At 43.2% G+C, this 16472-nt stretch overlaps 2 protein-coding genes across 2 annotated transcripts in view; one reads left to right on the top strand and one right to left on the bottom strand.

Moving 5' to 3' along the window:
• The window catches only part of LOC118085230 (WD repeat-containing protein on Y chromosome-like), a 30095-nt gene extending 25002 nt beyond the window's left edge, over positions 1 to 5093 (top strand). The window contains exons 25-30 of the mRNA XM_035115657.2: positions 487 to 628; positions 1444 to 1483; positions 1566 to 1654; positions 3473 to 3657; positions 4399 to 4499; positions 4583 to 5093. Coding sequence (XP_034971548.2) covers positions 487 to 628; positions 1444 to 1483; positions 1566 to 1654; positions 3473 to 3657; positions 4399 to 4499; positions 4583 to 4763 — 738 coding nt within the window. The 3' untranslated portion in view covers positions 4764 to 5093. The remainder of the gene's footprint in view (positions 1 to 486; positions 629 to 1443; positions 1484 to 1565; positions 1655 to 3472; positions 3658 to 4398; positions 4500 to 4582) is intronic.
• A 1011-nt stretch (positions 5094 to 6104) lies between these two features.
• The window catches only part of HSPH1 (heat shock protein family H (Hsp110) member 1), a 34746-nt gene continuing 24378 nt past the window's right edge, over positions 6105 to 16472 (bottom strand). The window contains exons 12-18 of the mRNA XM_060273803.1: positions 15817 to 15948; positions 15447 to 15584; positions 14277 to 14402; positions 12628 to 12735; positions 10796 to 10915; positions 7058 to 7219; positions 6105 to 6299 (exon numbers count right to left, since the gene is read on the bottom strand). Of these exons, the coding sequence (XP_060129786.1) occupies positions 6105 to 6299; positions 7058 to 7219; positions 10796 to 10915; positions 12628 to 12735; positions 14277 to 14402; positions 15447 to 15584; positions 15817 to 15948 (981 nt within the window). The remainder of the gene's footprint in view (positions 6300 to 7057; positions 7220 to 10795; positions 10916 to 12627; positions 12736 to 14276; positions 14403 to 15446; positions 15585 to 15816; positions 15949 to 16472) is intronic.

The raw sequence follows: 16472 nt of genomic DNA, 5'->3' as shown, positions 1-16472 counted from the left end.
TGGGGTGTGGGGGTTCTGTGTTTAATTGCAGCAAAGGCTTAACAGTCTCTGTTTGAATGCATTGTGAGCTGAAATGTTTGTGTGATATATGTAGCCCAAAGCCACAATCATGTTAGTTAATCACATACAAATTGCTTGGAGGGTTGCCACAATTAACACCAGCTTCCCATGTGGTGTAAATCAGGGACAGCAATTTGGCAGCCTACAGGCTAGATGTAACTCAAGGCTGAGTTGCTGCAAAGCATTTTATGTGGGGCTGCCCTTGGGTGGCACAATTGTGGTGATTGTGGTTGATGGGAGTTGTAGTCTAAAACATCTGGAGGGTACAAGGTTGGGGAAAGCTGTGCTAGATGATGACAACTTCAGGACACCTTGATTGTTCTGGCATGGAGATTGAAGCTCTCCTTCCATTAGAATAGAGAAGTTGCCCATCCCTTATGTAACTGTGTTAACTAACAACATGGTCTGCATCAATGTGTGTTCCAGTCAAGAGGGAAATCCTTGATCACCGGCATTGCCGTGACTGCTGATGATTCATATTTGTATGCCGCCGATGAGGATGGATACGTGTATGTCCATGACATCAAAGATTATGCTCTTCAGCATCCAGAACAAGAAGCACCAAAGTGTATGTATATTTTACTTATAGTAGAGACGTTTAGCATCTTTGCTTTTGGGTTATAGATTGACAGCACAAATGCACATGTGTACTGAAAAGCAAGTCCAGTTGGACTCAGTGAGTTGAAATATCATTTACCCGGGAGTAAATCCAATTGAAATAAATTGTGTTTACTTCTATGTAGACATGTATAGGATTGCACTTCATGTGACTTCAAACACACCACACTGCGTGTAAAGGGATGTGGGTGGCGCTGTGGTCTAAACCACTGAGCCTAGGGCTTGCCGATCGGAAGGTCAGCGGTTTGAATCCCCGCGATGGGGTGAGCTCCTGTTGCTCGGTCCCAGCTCCTGGCCCACCTAGCAGTTCGAAAGAATGTCAAAGTGCAAGTAGATAAATAGGTACCGCTCTGGCAGGGAGGTAAACGCCGTTTCCGTGCGCTGCTCTGGTTTGCCAGAAGTGGCTTAGTCATGCTGGCCACATGACCTGGAAGGTGTTTGCGGACAAACACTGGCTCCCTCGAACAGTAAAGTGAGATAAGCACGCAACCCCAGAGTCATCCGCAACTGGACTTTGCGGTCAGGGGTACCTTTACCTTTTTACATACTGTAATGTATGTTTTATCCATGAACTGAGGCTGGATCTAGACACATCAAAAAAGCATTTCAGAAAAACGTGTTGTGAACTTCATAAAGGGAAAACACGTTGCCAAAGGACAGGACTCCACAGCTCCATCTGGTGACACAGTGTTATAATGCACATAAAGCGCTTTTTCTTTACTAATGTAGCTGAGTCCTGTGTTCTATTCCTTTCTGTTGCTACAGATGTGAACCACTGGAGAGCTCATTTGAATCTGGTTCCATCGTAAGTATTGGCTTAACCTTTAACAAAAATAAGTTGTGCACATGGATTTCTAACTGGTTGTCATCTCTGGCTTGATAAATAGGTTAGAAGTTATAGATGAAGAGAACATCCTGCTATCTTGTTCAACTGATCGTACTGTTCGGTTGTGGAGCCTGGATGGAGAATACATTGGTAAATGGCACATGCACAAAACACAAGGACCATATTACTCATTTAAGAGGAACTGACAGCTGTGTGTAGGAATGCACCCTAACATAGACGGTTGACACATTAATATTTACTAGGGCTCCAGTGAGCACCCACTCCTGGTGTTTGAAGCTGTGCGCATGCAAATCTAGCCGCATCTTCCCTGTAGTTTATTGAGAAATACTGCTGTTTGATATGTTTTCTCCTCGAACCAGCTTCTGTCTGATTTGAAAACTTAAGCCATGTGCCCATTGCAATTAAGCCGAGGTGTGTACATTTGAGACAGTAATTGCACATGTGCAGATGACAGGACATGCGCAGGTGACAGCTTCATGAATTAGAGTTGGAAGGGATGCGGCTGCCAGGAATGTGGGCGAAGACATTTCTGTCCTCTCTCTGGTGCATACAACATTATGCAACTTGAAACACGGGGTGGTGGATTTTGCTGCATTTTAGCCCCTCATGTGAACACAGTCTGAGTGTACTTGGCAACAAAACAAGTTAGACAGTCATTCCTCAAGTCCCTTTGATTCCAGTCTCTGTGGCTTAGTGGATGAAATCAAATTTTAGAACAGCAAATGCATTCCTTCTCATGCAACATTACTAAAATATTGAGCTATCCTCGCTCCAATTTTTAAAAAGAACTATGCGCAATCTCTTGTGCTTATCAAATGTCCACAGTCTAAGATATTGCAGCAGGTTGTTGGTTTAGCCGCCCTGAAGCAGAAGTTACTCTGACACACAACTGCTGTGTGCAAAGACGTAAGCACCCAATCTGCCCATGACTCCTGTAGGTACGGTACATTCCTCATTCCTATGTTATCATGAGGAGTTTTGGAACAGCTAGCCCTAGGACTTCATCTCCGGGTGTGCATCACCGGAGAATACCAAAGAGCTTGCAATATGTAAAGCAAAATTTTTTGAAAGGCACAAATATAGGATGGGTGACATCTGGCTTGAGAGCAGTACATGTGAAAAGGATCTAGGAGTCTTGGTAGACCACAAACTTGACATGAGTCAACTGTGATGCAGCAGCTAAAAAAGCCAATGCAATTCTGGGCGGCATCAATAGGAGTATAGCATCTAGATCAAGGGAAGTAATAGTACTACTGTATTCTGCTCTGGTCAGACCTCACCTGGAGTACTGTGTCCAGTTCTGGGCACCACAGTTCAAGAAGGATACTGACAAGCTGGAATGTGTCCAGAAGAGGGCAACCAAAATGGTCAAAGGCCTGGAAACGATGCCTTATGAGGAACGGCTTAGGGAGCTGGGTATGTTTAGCCTGGAGAAGAGAAGGTTAAGGGGTGATATGATAGCCATGTTCAAATATATAAAAGGATGTCATATAGAAGAGGGTGAAAGGTTGTTTTCTGCTGCTCCAGAGAAGCGGACACGGAGCAATGGATTCAAGCTACAAGAAAGAAGATTCCACCTAAATATTAGGAAGAACTTCTTGACAGTAAGAGCTGTTCGACAGTGGGACTTGCTACCAAGGAGTGTGGTGGAGTCTCCTCCTTTGGAGGTCTTTAAGCGGAGGCTTGACAGCCATCTGTCAGGAATGCTTTGATGGTGTTTCCTGCTTGGCAGGGGGTTGGACTGGATGGCCCTTGTGGTCTCTTCCAACTCTATGATTCTATGAAATGGAAGGTACTGCTATTTGACCAACATCCTGTTTAAGTAATATTTCTTTTTAGAAATGCTCTCTGCAGCCTCAAGTTACTGAAGGAGCTACAGTACTTCCATGGCATGCTGTTTCTTCAGTTACACTTGTTTAGAGATTCATTTCCTTTCTCTCCCCATAGGAACCTTTGGCCAAGCCGAACCTTGGGAAATTTTTACCCCATCCTCCTGGAAACATCCCATGGTTCCTTATGAAATCCTGATACATCCTCAAAGTATGCCCATTCACCCTGTGCTAGAAGGCAAGTCCTCCGATCTGCAGCTCAGAGAGCAAGAGAAGATAACGCAGGATCCTGCCACACCTAAGGTCCGTATGTCAACTGCAGTGGTGCAGTTAATAGGGGGAGGCCATGAGCCACATCCTGAGCCCACCAGTTTTTATGTATGCCTTTGTGTTCTGAAAGCATCGCTAGTCAATGCAAAATGAGCAAGTTGAATCGTTTTATTTTCCTGCATCTCCAGCAATTGTTGCTGGGGCAATGTTTCTGTTAAGGTCCCACTTTTTCCTTTAAAGGGAGCAATCCTATGGTCCTCGGGGTGGTTCTCTGGGCCCAGAGGATTTTGCAGATTTCCCTTTCTGATGGCAGGGAGAGGGAGTAAGCAAAGAATTCTGGGAGCATATAAGGTACAGTAAGATAAGCACAAAGAAATCCTAAAGCAGCCATGACCACACCCTGCCATTCAGTAGATGCTAAATGCACCTCTCTGGCCTATTAAAATTAATATGTAAATCCAGGAGGAAGGAAAAACAAACCTGTTAAATGAGTACCATGCTGAAATAGCAACTTAAAAGGCAGATGTTGGCAATGAAACCTTGAGCAAAAGGAGAACGATTTAACAGCGTGCAAAGTACAGAATGGAAATGGCTGCCATCTGATTGGGTACCAGCCTTATGCCATCTGCTTCAGTATGGATTCTCCAACATAGCAGCTCCCCAAACTTCCATGGCGGAAGATTCAAGAGCAGCAGCATCACCGGCTGCTATTGCTCTTCTAACAGCAGTTAAGGTGTATGAATAATGCAGTGGCTGTTCTTCTGCTTTCGGCAGGAAGCAATCTCTAATCCCCGGCTCTCCCCGGCTACAGTTACCACTGAGGACATTCAAGATGAAATTAGCAAGCGTCTTTATGCAAACACTTCAAGCAGGAGGTAAGCGGGAAGCCCAGGCTGGCAAGTAAATTGACCACAGAGTTTTCTCTTCCCACCTGCAACTTCCTTTCCCCACCCCCTAGGTTGAAGCATGAGCGATCCAAGCTTTTAAACAGACGGATTAGCCACGGGGGACCCAACACTTACCGCACAATCAACTATTATGAAATTGACAGTTTCCCGGGAAACTGTCGGAAGCCCGATTTGTCTGTTCTCGGTACAGACATTTTCAGTGCTAATTACCAAGGAGCAGCAAGAAACTGAGCCTGTCATTTGCCAAGTCACTGGAACCAGTGAAAAGTCATGCTTTAAAGTCCTGGTGTAATTTCTTCTGTTGTGTTATTCCCCCCCCTTCAGCTGAAATGGTGCTTAATAAGAATTTTCCTGAGCCCAATCCTCCTCTTTAAAGGTAACAGCGTTGCTGTTCTGTTGTCTCATCACACTGATACATACCTCTGCTCAAATGGATGGCAAAAACATTGATAGCCAGTATGACGCAAACTAGAGTTTAGCATGCATGTTTCACTTTTTTTTTTTTAACCGTGAGAGAGACTTAAAGGCACATCCTTAATTCTTCCACTGAAAACTGTTGGCTTTGGGTCTAGGTCAGGCACCCCCAAACTTCGGCCCTCCAGATGTTTTGGACTACAATTCCCATCTTCCCCGACCACTGGTCCTGTTAGCTAGGGATCATGGGAGTTGTAGGCCAAAACATCTGGAGGGCTGCAGTCTGGGGATGCCTGGTCTAGGTTCAAGTCATAATTTGGGTAAATGCATGGAAGATCAGCGAGACTTAAGTTAGACATGGCTAATTTGCATTCTAGTGGTTTCATACTTGAACTGGAGGCTAGATCCAGTCCACTGAGCCATAAGTATCTAATTTGTTATTCAGAAAGTATTTATGTGCTACTAACAGCTTCCGAGACCAAGGCTAGGCTAGAAACTGAGTAACACAAAACCAACACTGTAAAGAACCACACCATTTCAATGAACTTTATTAAAGCTCACTAAAGGCACCACAAGAACTTACAACAGGATCAGTTTAACCTTCATTCAGTTTTTTCACACATGAAAGCGACTTGTTGAGCAAGAGACGGAACTTAAGCAATTCTGCATGCTGCTTCACATATTCCTTCTAATTTTTTTAGTCTAGCAAATATTATGGACAATGGGTACAAATAACATTTTCTTTAAAGTTTTGGTTTTCGTGTATGCCTTTGACTGAATGTATTTTGCCAGTGGAAGAAATGTATCAAAAATGGAGAAGAAAGGAAAAACTACCTTGGTGTCTACAAAAAGCTCTAGCTGCAACCCTTTTGTAACAACCCCTTGATATTAGGTAGCCTTAACTGATTACAAAAGGTTAAATTCCCACACAGAAGATTTTGTTAAGTGTTCACAATTCCACAGGAATCTGAAAGTTACCAAGGGAATTTTCCTTTTAGGATTATCATGATCTCAACTTCTACCTTTTCAATATATTCGTTCCCCAAATAATAAAACAAAGTATAAATACCTCCCCTCAAACATTACATCCCCCCCATATCACATAACACATCTGAAGTCTTTTCCCATGATGAAGCTGCTCACTGAAATGCATTGGGTCTAGTCGAGGTCCATGTTAACTGGACTCTCGTTTATGTGACAGTCGCCATTTTGCTGCACTGTCTCAATGTTCTTAATCTCTTCCAGCTCTTCGTTTTTATGATTAGGCAATGGTTCTGGTTGCTCTTCCTGTTTGGGAGAGTCTACCTTTGGCTTGGCTTGGGTTACAATGGGCTCACACAAGCTGTGAAGCTCCTAAACAGAAAATAAAAAAAACCAGAAATTATATTGATGCAGTTGACCAATATGTATAAACTACTGCCTTATTTTAGCTCAGTCACCTTGACATGCTTGAAAAGCAACGGCTCTGTTTAGGCCAGAAACTAATTACAGTGGACGCTCGGGTTGCAAACGGGATCCACGTTCGCAAGCCACAGCCTTCGCAACCCGCGTCTGCGCACACACGGGTTGTGATTTGGTGCTTCTGCGCATGCACACGCGCCGAACCCGGAAGTAACCCGTTCCGGTACTTCAGAGCGCAACCCGGAAGTACGTAACCCGCAGCAAACGTAACATGAGGTATGACTGTACTGCGATAACCTGGCTGATGGCAGAAACATGCAGCCCTGCCTCTCCTCTCAACATCTAGTAATACAAAGTGCATCAAAGACGCCACCATGCTCAAAACCTTCCCACTCCCAGAAGTGGCAGCCAGTAAGTGCAGAGAGGAAAGGATGTAGTCTTTAATCCTATGCCATGTACCAGCAATGGGGAACCTGTGGCCCTCGTGATTCGGTTGGATCTTTCATCAGCAGCCAGCCAATAGCCAGGGATGATGGAAGTTGTAATCCAGCGACGTCTGGAAGGCCCCAGCCCTGCAATATCTCAACATCTATGCTTGCAATAGTTCACCCTGCTCTGCCCCTTTGTCTTCAGAATGAACTTCACCTAGGCTCGCCTTTCCTGGGAGATGAACCGTCAGAAAGTGTTTCTGTACCATGATTAACACTTACCCTCAGCTTTCCTTTGATCTCATTCACACACACGGCAGGATCCTGATCTAGACTTTGCTTTGCTTGGGCGTTCCGAATGTTGTGTAGCCATTCCATGGTGTCACAGACACATTTTTCTACTTTGTTGATCTCAGTTTCGTCAATATGGAGGTACTTCTCATCCTGAAACACAGAATAATGCAGTACATTGGAGATTATGTTTTCCCTGGCATCCTCAAGCTGATGAACAAGTAATATCCTATATCTGATGCTTAACCTAGGATGTCAGTTATGACTACAGTGGAACCTTGGTTCCCGAACACCAAGAACTTTGAAGTAAGTGTTCCGGTTTTCTAACGTTTTTCAGAAGCTGAAAGTCTGATGTGGCTGTTGGCTATTTTTTCGGCTAAAGGTTGCCAACCCCTGAACTAAGTGCTGCTTTGCATAATCCTCTCAAAAGGGATAAACGGGATAGTGTGAATAATGAGCGCTTCCTCTTCTCCAAACTGCGGCCCTCCAGATGTTTTGGCCTACAACTCCCATGATCCCTAGCTAACTGGACCAGTGGTTGGGGAAGATAGGAATTGTAGTCCAAAACATCTGGAGGGCTGAAGTTTGGGGATGCCTGTTTTGTTGAGGTTTTTTCACTGTGTGAGTACGTGCATCTGGTCACATAGCAATTAAAAGCTGGCAACATGCCCAGAAGAGTGATTCAGCAATCTCCAGGGCTGGATAATTAGCTTGGTGGTTGGTGCAGTAACCCTATTGGACTAAGGCTGAATTTGTGGGGTTTTGTGGAGAGTTGGTGGTGTGTTTCTGATGTGGTTATTGTGTTGTGGAGAGATAGAGAGAAGTACTGATCTATGTACTGTTTGTTTTGTTCTTGTAAATAAAGCTGTATATAGTTACACAGTACTAGTGGCAGTGAGTTCCTGTGTTCCTGCAACTTGCCTTCATCTTGCAACCAAGAAGTTTCCGCTGTGCCTGCGCTACTCTGCTGAGTTCAACTGGTATAGTTGGCATTTACAGCCAGGTTCAGCCTTGCCGGTCTTTAACATGTTTTACACCCTCCTATGTAAGAAACAAGAGTGGGCTATATAACCATTTATGGTGAAATATAAATTCTCAATTATTGGCTATATATAAAAGTACAGGAAGATTCATGCCTGAACTCTGCACTTCGCTTAGAAACAGGATTTATGATGCTGACATACAAGTTACAGCTAATATTTGATTAAAACATTTTCCCTTGTTTATTTTTAATTTTTGGTTGACCAGGTGTGTGTGTGGAATAAATCTGCTGGTGGGAAGCTTTTCAGATTAGTTTGTGATAACGACAGTTTTGGAAGGAAGATATGGGGAATTTGCTTTATGACAAAACGTGATGTCTTCATGAAGCTGGAAAATTTTGATGGGACATGGAAATTAAATAAAAATACTTATCTGGCCTTAAAACCATACTAAATTTGTGGCCATTACCAAATAAAATCAAATATATTATTAATGTGGAAGACTGGTTTCTTGTCTTCAACTTTGCAGTTTTTGCTGGGCTAGTGGCTGAATGAAAACCACCATATGAGGCTTCCTGTTTCCGGCGGTGAAAAATGGGTGACTCCCACACGATGAGACCTCAGCCGTGCTGGTAATTCAGGGTTGAACCGGGGGTAATTATGGGCAGACTCCCCAGGGTGGGGGAGGACTGTCTCGTAGACCTGCAGACCATCCAATATTGTCAGCTTGCATCAAGGTGCAAGCGGCAGGATGCTGGGTTCCAGAGCACGGCACGGCTGGCACTCTCCAAAGTCACCCTCATGGCTGGAAATATATGTTTGATAAAATAATTAGATTTGGACAATAAACAGACATAGTCTGGACTGAAGACTGAAAAAACCTGCAGAACTGCACAGTCCCTGGTGGTTAAGCTTGGACTTCAAAGAGATTCTCATCATGGTGTTTGGATTATGGAGGTGATTGGTATGTTCCTTTTCTTCTCAATACCTACACAATTGTTTTTCTATGCCAAGCCTCATTAAGAAACCTAATTATTTTTTTAAAAGTACAGATGGACTTCTATTTATAATTAAGTATTCAATTGTGCAGCTTTACTTAGACTTGAAAGACTTTATAAAGATAAAAGAAGAAACAAGATGGCGCTTGTTAATATGACGCAGCACGGAAAAATGAGAATTCCTCCCTTTTTCGAAGGAAGTGGGAAATACTTGCTAGCTGACTTTATAATGATTTGGGATAACATACAGTGCATCTGTGTGCAGAATTTATTCATTATGACCGAGCGAGAAGGCTTAAATGGATGTCTAGCAAACCCCCCCTTCTAGGGCCCAGAGGGGGGGGGATTGTGTGGTTTCCGGAAAAGCTGATCGATCGCCAAATGACTTATATCTGCGGAATACAGTTCATTTACACTGCAATATTGCAAACAGTATGCTCAACAATTTAACGACAGGAAATCAGTAACAACTTAACAATGTGGAAGTAAATGCGTCATTAAATTTCAAACGACAGGCTTGGACAACAGCCTGGATTGGAAGATTGGAATGAATTCAGGAAAAACTGTGCTGGCAAATAGACTGTTGAAAAAATATATGTACACAAATAAAGCTGTACTCGATGGATGAAAGGATATATGATTTCTGACATGATTGAGAATCGCATAGCCAGGGACAGAGAACTTTAAAGCGTTAAGATCAGAATGTGGAAAATATGAGAACAAGAAGGCGGCAGGAACGAAGATATTGGAGATATACTTCAGAGGTCCAGACTATGGGAAGCCCGGGAAAATTAATAATTTGGATTGTAATATTTTTTTTTTAATTGGATTATGATTAGATGGATATGTTAATTGGCTGTTTTTATTGGAAAATCAATAAAAATGATAAAAGAAAAAAAAAAAGAGAATCACCAGATGAGAAAAGTATCTCAGAGGTTTCCCCAAATGTTTTGGACTACAACGCCCATCAAATGTGGGCCCAGCTTTCTCTTATTAGGTATCAGGCAGCCGCCATTCTCACTAAGTTTCAGATAGCAGGCTAAAATGGTTTTATTTCAGGAGACCTTTTACACCGTAAATGCTGCTCTAATATTTAAAAAATAAGATAAGATATTATTTAACCAAAATGGTCAAAGGCCTGGAAACGATGCCTTATGAGGAATGGCTTAGGGAGCTGGGTATGTTTAGCCTGGAGAAGAGAAGGTTAAGGGGTGATATGATAGCCATGTTCAAATATATAAAAGGATGCCATATAGAGGAGGGTGAAAGATTGTTTTCTGCTGCTCCAGAGAAGCGGACACGGAGCAATGGATTCAAGCTACAAGAAAGAAGATTCCACCTAAACATTAGGAAGAACTTCCTGACAGTAAGAGCTGTTCGACAGTGGAATTTGCTACCAAGGAGTGTGGTGGAGTCTCCTTCTTTGGAGGTCTTTAAGCAGAGGCTTGACAGGCATATGTCAAGAATGCTTTGATGGTGTTTCCTGCTTGGCAGGGGGTTGGACTGGATGGCCCTTGTGGTCTCTTCCAACTCTAGGATTCTATGATTCTAAATGTTTTAATCTATGTCTTAATTGTTATACATTACAGCTTTTAATTATTGCATCCAGCTTTGTGGGTGTACATTTTTACAAACATATTTATAATTCTAAGTTATTAGCTGCTTTGAAGACAAGTCAAAAAGTGGGATATAAATCAACTGAACAAGTAGCAACAACACATCATATTCATTCTCAGTGATATCACACACACCTTCTTCCTGTATTCATCAGTAATCTTGGCATAGTTTTGCGCTTTATGCTGCAGCTCATCCAGCAACTTTGGTCGTTCTTCCGCTTCTTGATATCTTGCTTCAATGGGAGCCCCAAATGTCTAGAGAGACCAGAAGGATTCACTATACATTCAAGGAAACTTTTAGATCGCTTATCTGCCACCTAAAATGCCTACGAAAAGGTCTTTGGCCCCTTGCACTGGATCTTCCTGCCCCCTAAAGACTCTTCTAACCCCCCCTACAAAACCCCCCAGTAAATCAAATGTTTATTATGGTTGACTAACCATTAAAGAAATGGCAAAATATTATTATTATTATTATTATTATTATTATTATTATTATTACGGTCAGAGACCAGCCTGTAAAATACATAATGGGACTGCACTCCCAAAGCAAAGCAGACATTTAAAACAACATACAGCCGTGACTTACATGTTAAAAAATGCGCTAAATGCGTAAGCATATAAAATCTTTAGGAAAAACTACCGAAGAAAATTGGCCCAGAGTCACCCATGGGTCCAAGTATGGGGATTTCTTGACGGACTAATTTGTATCGGGGGATGGCCTGCGCCTACAGATCTGTAGACAGAATCTGGCGACCATCTGGGTCGTCTTATGATCTTTACCTAAAAGGAGATCAAATTTGTGTTTTTCCGGGAGGTCAGCAAGCCTCTTCAGCAAGTGGTCAATAGTATCTCTACGTGCCTCATTATAGAAAGGACACCTAAAAAATAGATGTTCGGGGGTTCCTATATCCCCCAATGGGCAGGCACAAAGTCTCTGGGCATATGGGACTTTTTTGAAGGATCCTTCCAGGACTGGGGAGGGCAGAGTCGAGCTTCTGGCAAGTGTAAAGGCCCTTCTTGCATTTTTGGATACAAGAAAATAGAGATATGCTGCCAGTGCAGCAACATATCTCTCAGTTTCTATAATTTTGTAGGCGGGGCACCTTAGGCAGTCCTGTTGTCTCTCAGTGTCTTTCATTCTTTGCCTGACTGTAGCTTTTGCTTGGCCCAAGCCCATTCTTAAAAGAGCTTGAGAGGCAAAGCCCCGTTTCTGAAGAATGTTCAGGACTGCTGTGGCAAAATATAAAGTAATGCAGAAATCACATCCGTAGGAGGACCAGTTGTAAAGGCGAATAGTGATGAATTAATCAAAGCAGGTCTGAGAGATGTGCTATTGAAATGTGGTCTTTTTTGTTATTATATTTTTGTTTTGCTATGTTATTATGAAATTGTTTTTGTAGTGTGTGGTTGAAATGCATCCCTGCTTCTTTGTTCTAAGCCGCTTTGAGCAGGATTATTTTTGTTTGTTTGTTTGTTTGTTGTGTGTGTGTGTGTGTGTGTGTGTAAAAGCAAATTTACAAATAAAACGAGTGAATGAATGTTCCAACGTTCAGATATATTGCCACCACCTATCCCAGTAATAGAATGATTAGACAGCCCCTGAACCCAGGAAGATACTCATATTGTCTCTTAAGGATCGACCAGAACACCCCCTCATAATGGGATGAATTATACTTTCTCTAATAAACTGGGTTTTCAACTGGTGGGCTGGGATGGGACCACCATGCAAATATATGGTAAAAGATTACAAAATAGTTCCCCAAATGCATGTTTGGGTTAAAAGTGGGGCCTGGGTCTGGAAAACCTCCCTGCTGTAATCCGTTGATAGAATCGACAGCATAAGAATACATGGGAGACAGTATCGAGCTTTACGTAGTTGCAAAAACTGTTATGACCCCTGAAAGGAATTTAAGCAAGCCATAACAACTCTTCCCTTCACACCACCTGCATCACGAAACTAACTGTACCTTTAACTCAGCCAGTTTGTCCATATAGACCTGTTTAGGCTGGTCCTCTCCTTCCTCGTATAGCCAGTCCTCTACCTCTGACAGCAGCGCGGAGAAGCGGTGGCGATCCTACACAAAGGTCCCAAGAAGACGTTGTTTTTGAGATTGTGCCAACCCACCCCCCTGCTACCAGGGAAACTTTACAAAACAAGTAAAAATGTTAACTGGTGCAAAATAAAGCCACGCAATCTTGACGGATTGTTGAGGAGGAGAAAAAGGAGCTCCGAGGGAAACCTCAACAATGGAGCCAGCTCACACGCTGTGTATCTGGGGAAAGGCGTGACACAATACAACCCTCCTGCAGTGAATGACTTCTCAAGGCAAAAAGATCCCCTGAGGTTCAATACTCTAGACCAGGGGTAGGCAAGCTAAGGGTCGTTTAACTGGCCCACAAGCCAAGCTGCCTGCTCGGCAAGTCCCTTCGAGCGCGTGGTGCAGGGACTTGCTTCCGCAGTGCCGGAAATCGCAGCCATGTGATCCGGCCCACGAAGTGATCTCCGCTGGACTGAACCGGCCCAGGTGAGGTAACCCTTGCTGACCCCTGCTCTAGACCAGCGGTTCCCAACCTTTTTTGGCCATGCCCCACCTAAGCACCCCCCCCCAATGACATATAATTCAGATTATTCAAAAAGTGAACTCCTATTCACGTGGAGGAAGCCTTGAAGGCCATTAACTTGGTCTAAACAAGCTTCCAAATTGCCCCCCCCTTAAAAATCAAATTGCCCCCCTGTGGGGCATGTGCCCCACATTGGGAACCATGGCTTTAGACTGATTGGAGAGTGGCGGGCTGAGCCCCTTCCACCCCGCAAGCAGATTAACACTCCTTGTCTCTAACTCACTAGCCTCTACATTCATAACCAGAGTCCTGCTAGGGACCATTCCTTAAAGGGTTGGGCTCCAATTGCTGATCTCCTTTCCATACTGGGCCTTTAAGCCCCATCTGCACCACCTTAAACTCTTGATGCTCCAGAGCAGACTCAGGGGCTGAATGCAACCCAGCAGGCCCCTCTCTCTGACCCACACAACTCTCCCCATGAGCCATGCCACACCCTCTGAGTGCCTGTGCTCATTGAACTACAATAATGCCCCCTTGCTTGCCTGGATGGAGAAACATGGGGGGTGGGGGGCTGGAAAAGCGCTTTCATTTGGGGACATCTTTTGCCTCCCTCAACCACCATTGGGCACATACCGCCCCCCAGGACAGAAGGCAGCCCTTGGATTTTCCCTCCTTGCTGTCGAGGCAGCCAGCATAAAGAAAGGAGATTTTGATTGCCAAGTAACAGCAAGATTTAAAAACCAACCACCTTGAATTTGAGGGAAGCTCTGACAAACCAACCATCAAAAAGCTTCCTAGAAATAATTTGACACACGTGTTGATACTGATACCAACTAATCTACTTGTTACTTTTACAGTCGGATGCACCAAGAGCTGCTGAAATCCACCCCGTTTGTGGAATTTATAATATTTTGAAAACGTTACGATAGGCTAATTATTTGAAGCCACTGTTTGATGAATATCTACAGTATTTCACTTACATTTTGCTAACTACCTTAGAGGCATTCTTGATTAAGCGTGGTACAGAAATATGATGAATAAATGAAGTAAGTACCTGCTCACACACAAATTTCTCATATGGTCCAGATAACTTGTCTCTGAAATCATAAACATATTCTTCAACCGCATTCTTTGCATCATTCCTTTCCTTCTCCAGTTTGTCTTGCATAATCATCTTGCCCTATTTGATTAACAAAAACAAATACATTAAATCATCAGATTCTGAAGACCAGGTAACTATACAGTGGTACCTCTACTTACGAATTTAATGCGTTCCGAACGCACATTCGTAAGTCAAAAATTTTTTTAAGTAGAAGCAACCCTATCTAAACGACATCCAAGATGGCGGATGGAGCTCCATTCGTAAGTAGAGTGAAATGGTGAAATGAAACGCGAAGGCCCTTCAAAGACTTTGTTTACAATACATATTAGTGAAAAAAATGCAGTACTGTAAAGCTTTTAATTTATTCACATTTTTAAATAGCCACCAATATAATATTAATCTTTTGTTGGAATAATTTCTATTATAAAGAAATAGTGAAAGAGGAAAAAGGTGGGAAAGTGGGGGGGGGGGAGAGGAGAGATCAAAGATGTGTTTCTCACACACACACACACACACACACACACACACACTAATATACTCCCATCTATTCTTATAGAAATTGATATAAGAATTTTCCAAAGAATCCTGGGAACTGAGTTTGTTAAGAGAGTTGTTGGGAGACTCCTATCCCCCCTCACAGAGCTACAGTTCTCAGAGTTCTCTGGGAAGAGGGATTGATTGCTAAAACCACTCTGATAAATTGGAGCTCTGTGAGGGGGAATAGAACTTTCCCAGCAGCTCTCAGAATCCTTAACAAACGACAGTTCCCAAGATTCTTTGGGGGAAGCCCCAAGTGGTATGACTGAGTCTTAAACGTATAAAGCATTTGGGGCCTGAGATTTAAGACAAGTGGGACTTGCAACAACAAAAAAGGATGTGTGGGGTGCTTCTGGCCAGTGCCCATTCCACCACCACCACCCTGGCTATGGTGCCCACTGAGGATGCATAGTCCTCACAGGGTTGTTTGAGGATCTTTCCCTCTTAGGTTTCTTTCAGCATGCCAATACCTCCTCCCCTCCCCACCCTGTGCGTGGGTGGGTGCCATCTTAACAACTTAACTACCACCGTTCAGAGGTTGTGACTGCTATTTGTATATACAATACCGACACTCATTTCACACACCTCTGTTTCAATGTACAAGTTGAGCAGGTCTCTTCCGAGCTGCCAGACCAAGTTCGCCTCAATAGGCAGCTCGACGTTCTTCGCTTTTATTTTGGGCTTTTTCGCTTCGGGGGGCTGGTCGTTCTTCTTTTCATTTCCCTGGGGCGGACAGCAGAGAAAGAGCATTGACACATCCCGGATTGGCAGGCGTTTCTCAGAAAGTCTGTTTTTAAAGTTCTCGCGCAATCTCAAGCGACCTTGAAACGATCCTGCCAACACACGTTGCCAGGAGCGCCAGGTTGCTTATAGTCTTTGATGGGAGATTACTTTTATACGGAGTTAATTGAATTTCTACTTTTCCTTTGGCGGAAGGCATTAAAGGGTCACTCACTTTTCTGGCATCTGGGGTTTTGTTTTCTTCAGAGGGAGTCTCAGGAGAAGGGGGAGACTCTGACGTCTGCAGACCATCTGTTTGTACCTGGGGCTGAGCTCCAGCCTCATGATTGCCCTGCTGGATAAAGTTCTGAAATGGGAGCCCAGGCACAAATGATGTGAACAGGACATGCACATGTATTCAGTAAGAATCTTCAACAAATTTAATGCTCGATAACACACAGGCTGTAAACAAGATACCGCAAGAAGCTTTCCAAAACATCATATTGTTATTATTATTATTATTATTATTATTATTATTAGTCACTTGTGAGTGCATCACAAATAAGTATTTTGCTGGAGATAAATCATTTGCAATCGTCCAGATGTTGTTACACTGAAATGCCCAGCGTCCTTGACTGGGGCTGGTGGAAATTCAGATCCAAGTAGCCATCCCAATTATTAGAACAATCCCAAAGAGATGATCCACTCTGATAGGTGAATTGTGTAATATATCACAATCTATAATAATTATTAATATGAATATATTAGTTATCGAATTTGTATATCGCCCTTCATCCAAAGATCACAGGGCAGTTCACAACATAATTCAAAATGAGAACATGCAATACATAATAGAACAAAAGCAATCCAATAACAACCACTTTCCTGCAA

Source organism: Zootoca vivipara, chromosome 4 (assembly GCF_963506605.1).
Source record: "Zootoca vivipara chromosome 4, rZooViv1.1, whole genome shotgun sequence".
Taxonomy (NCBI): domain Eukaryota; kingdom Metazoa; phylum Chordata; class Lepidosauria; order Squamata; family Lacertidae; genus Zootoca; species Zootoca vivipara.
The sequence above is the reverse complement of the archived record's forward strand: the minus strand, read 5'-3'. Positions and strand labels throughout refer to the sequence as shown.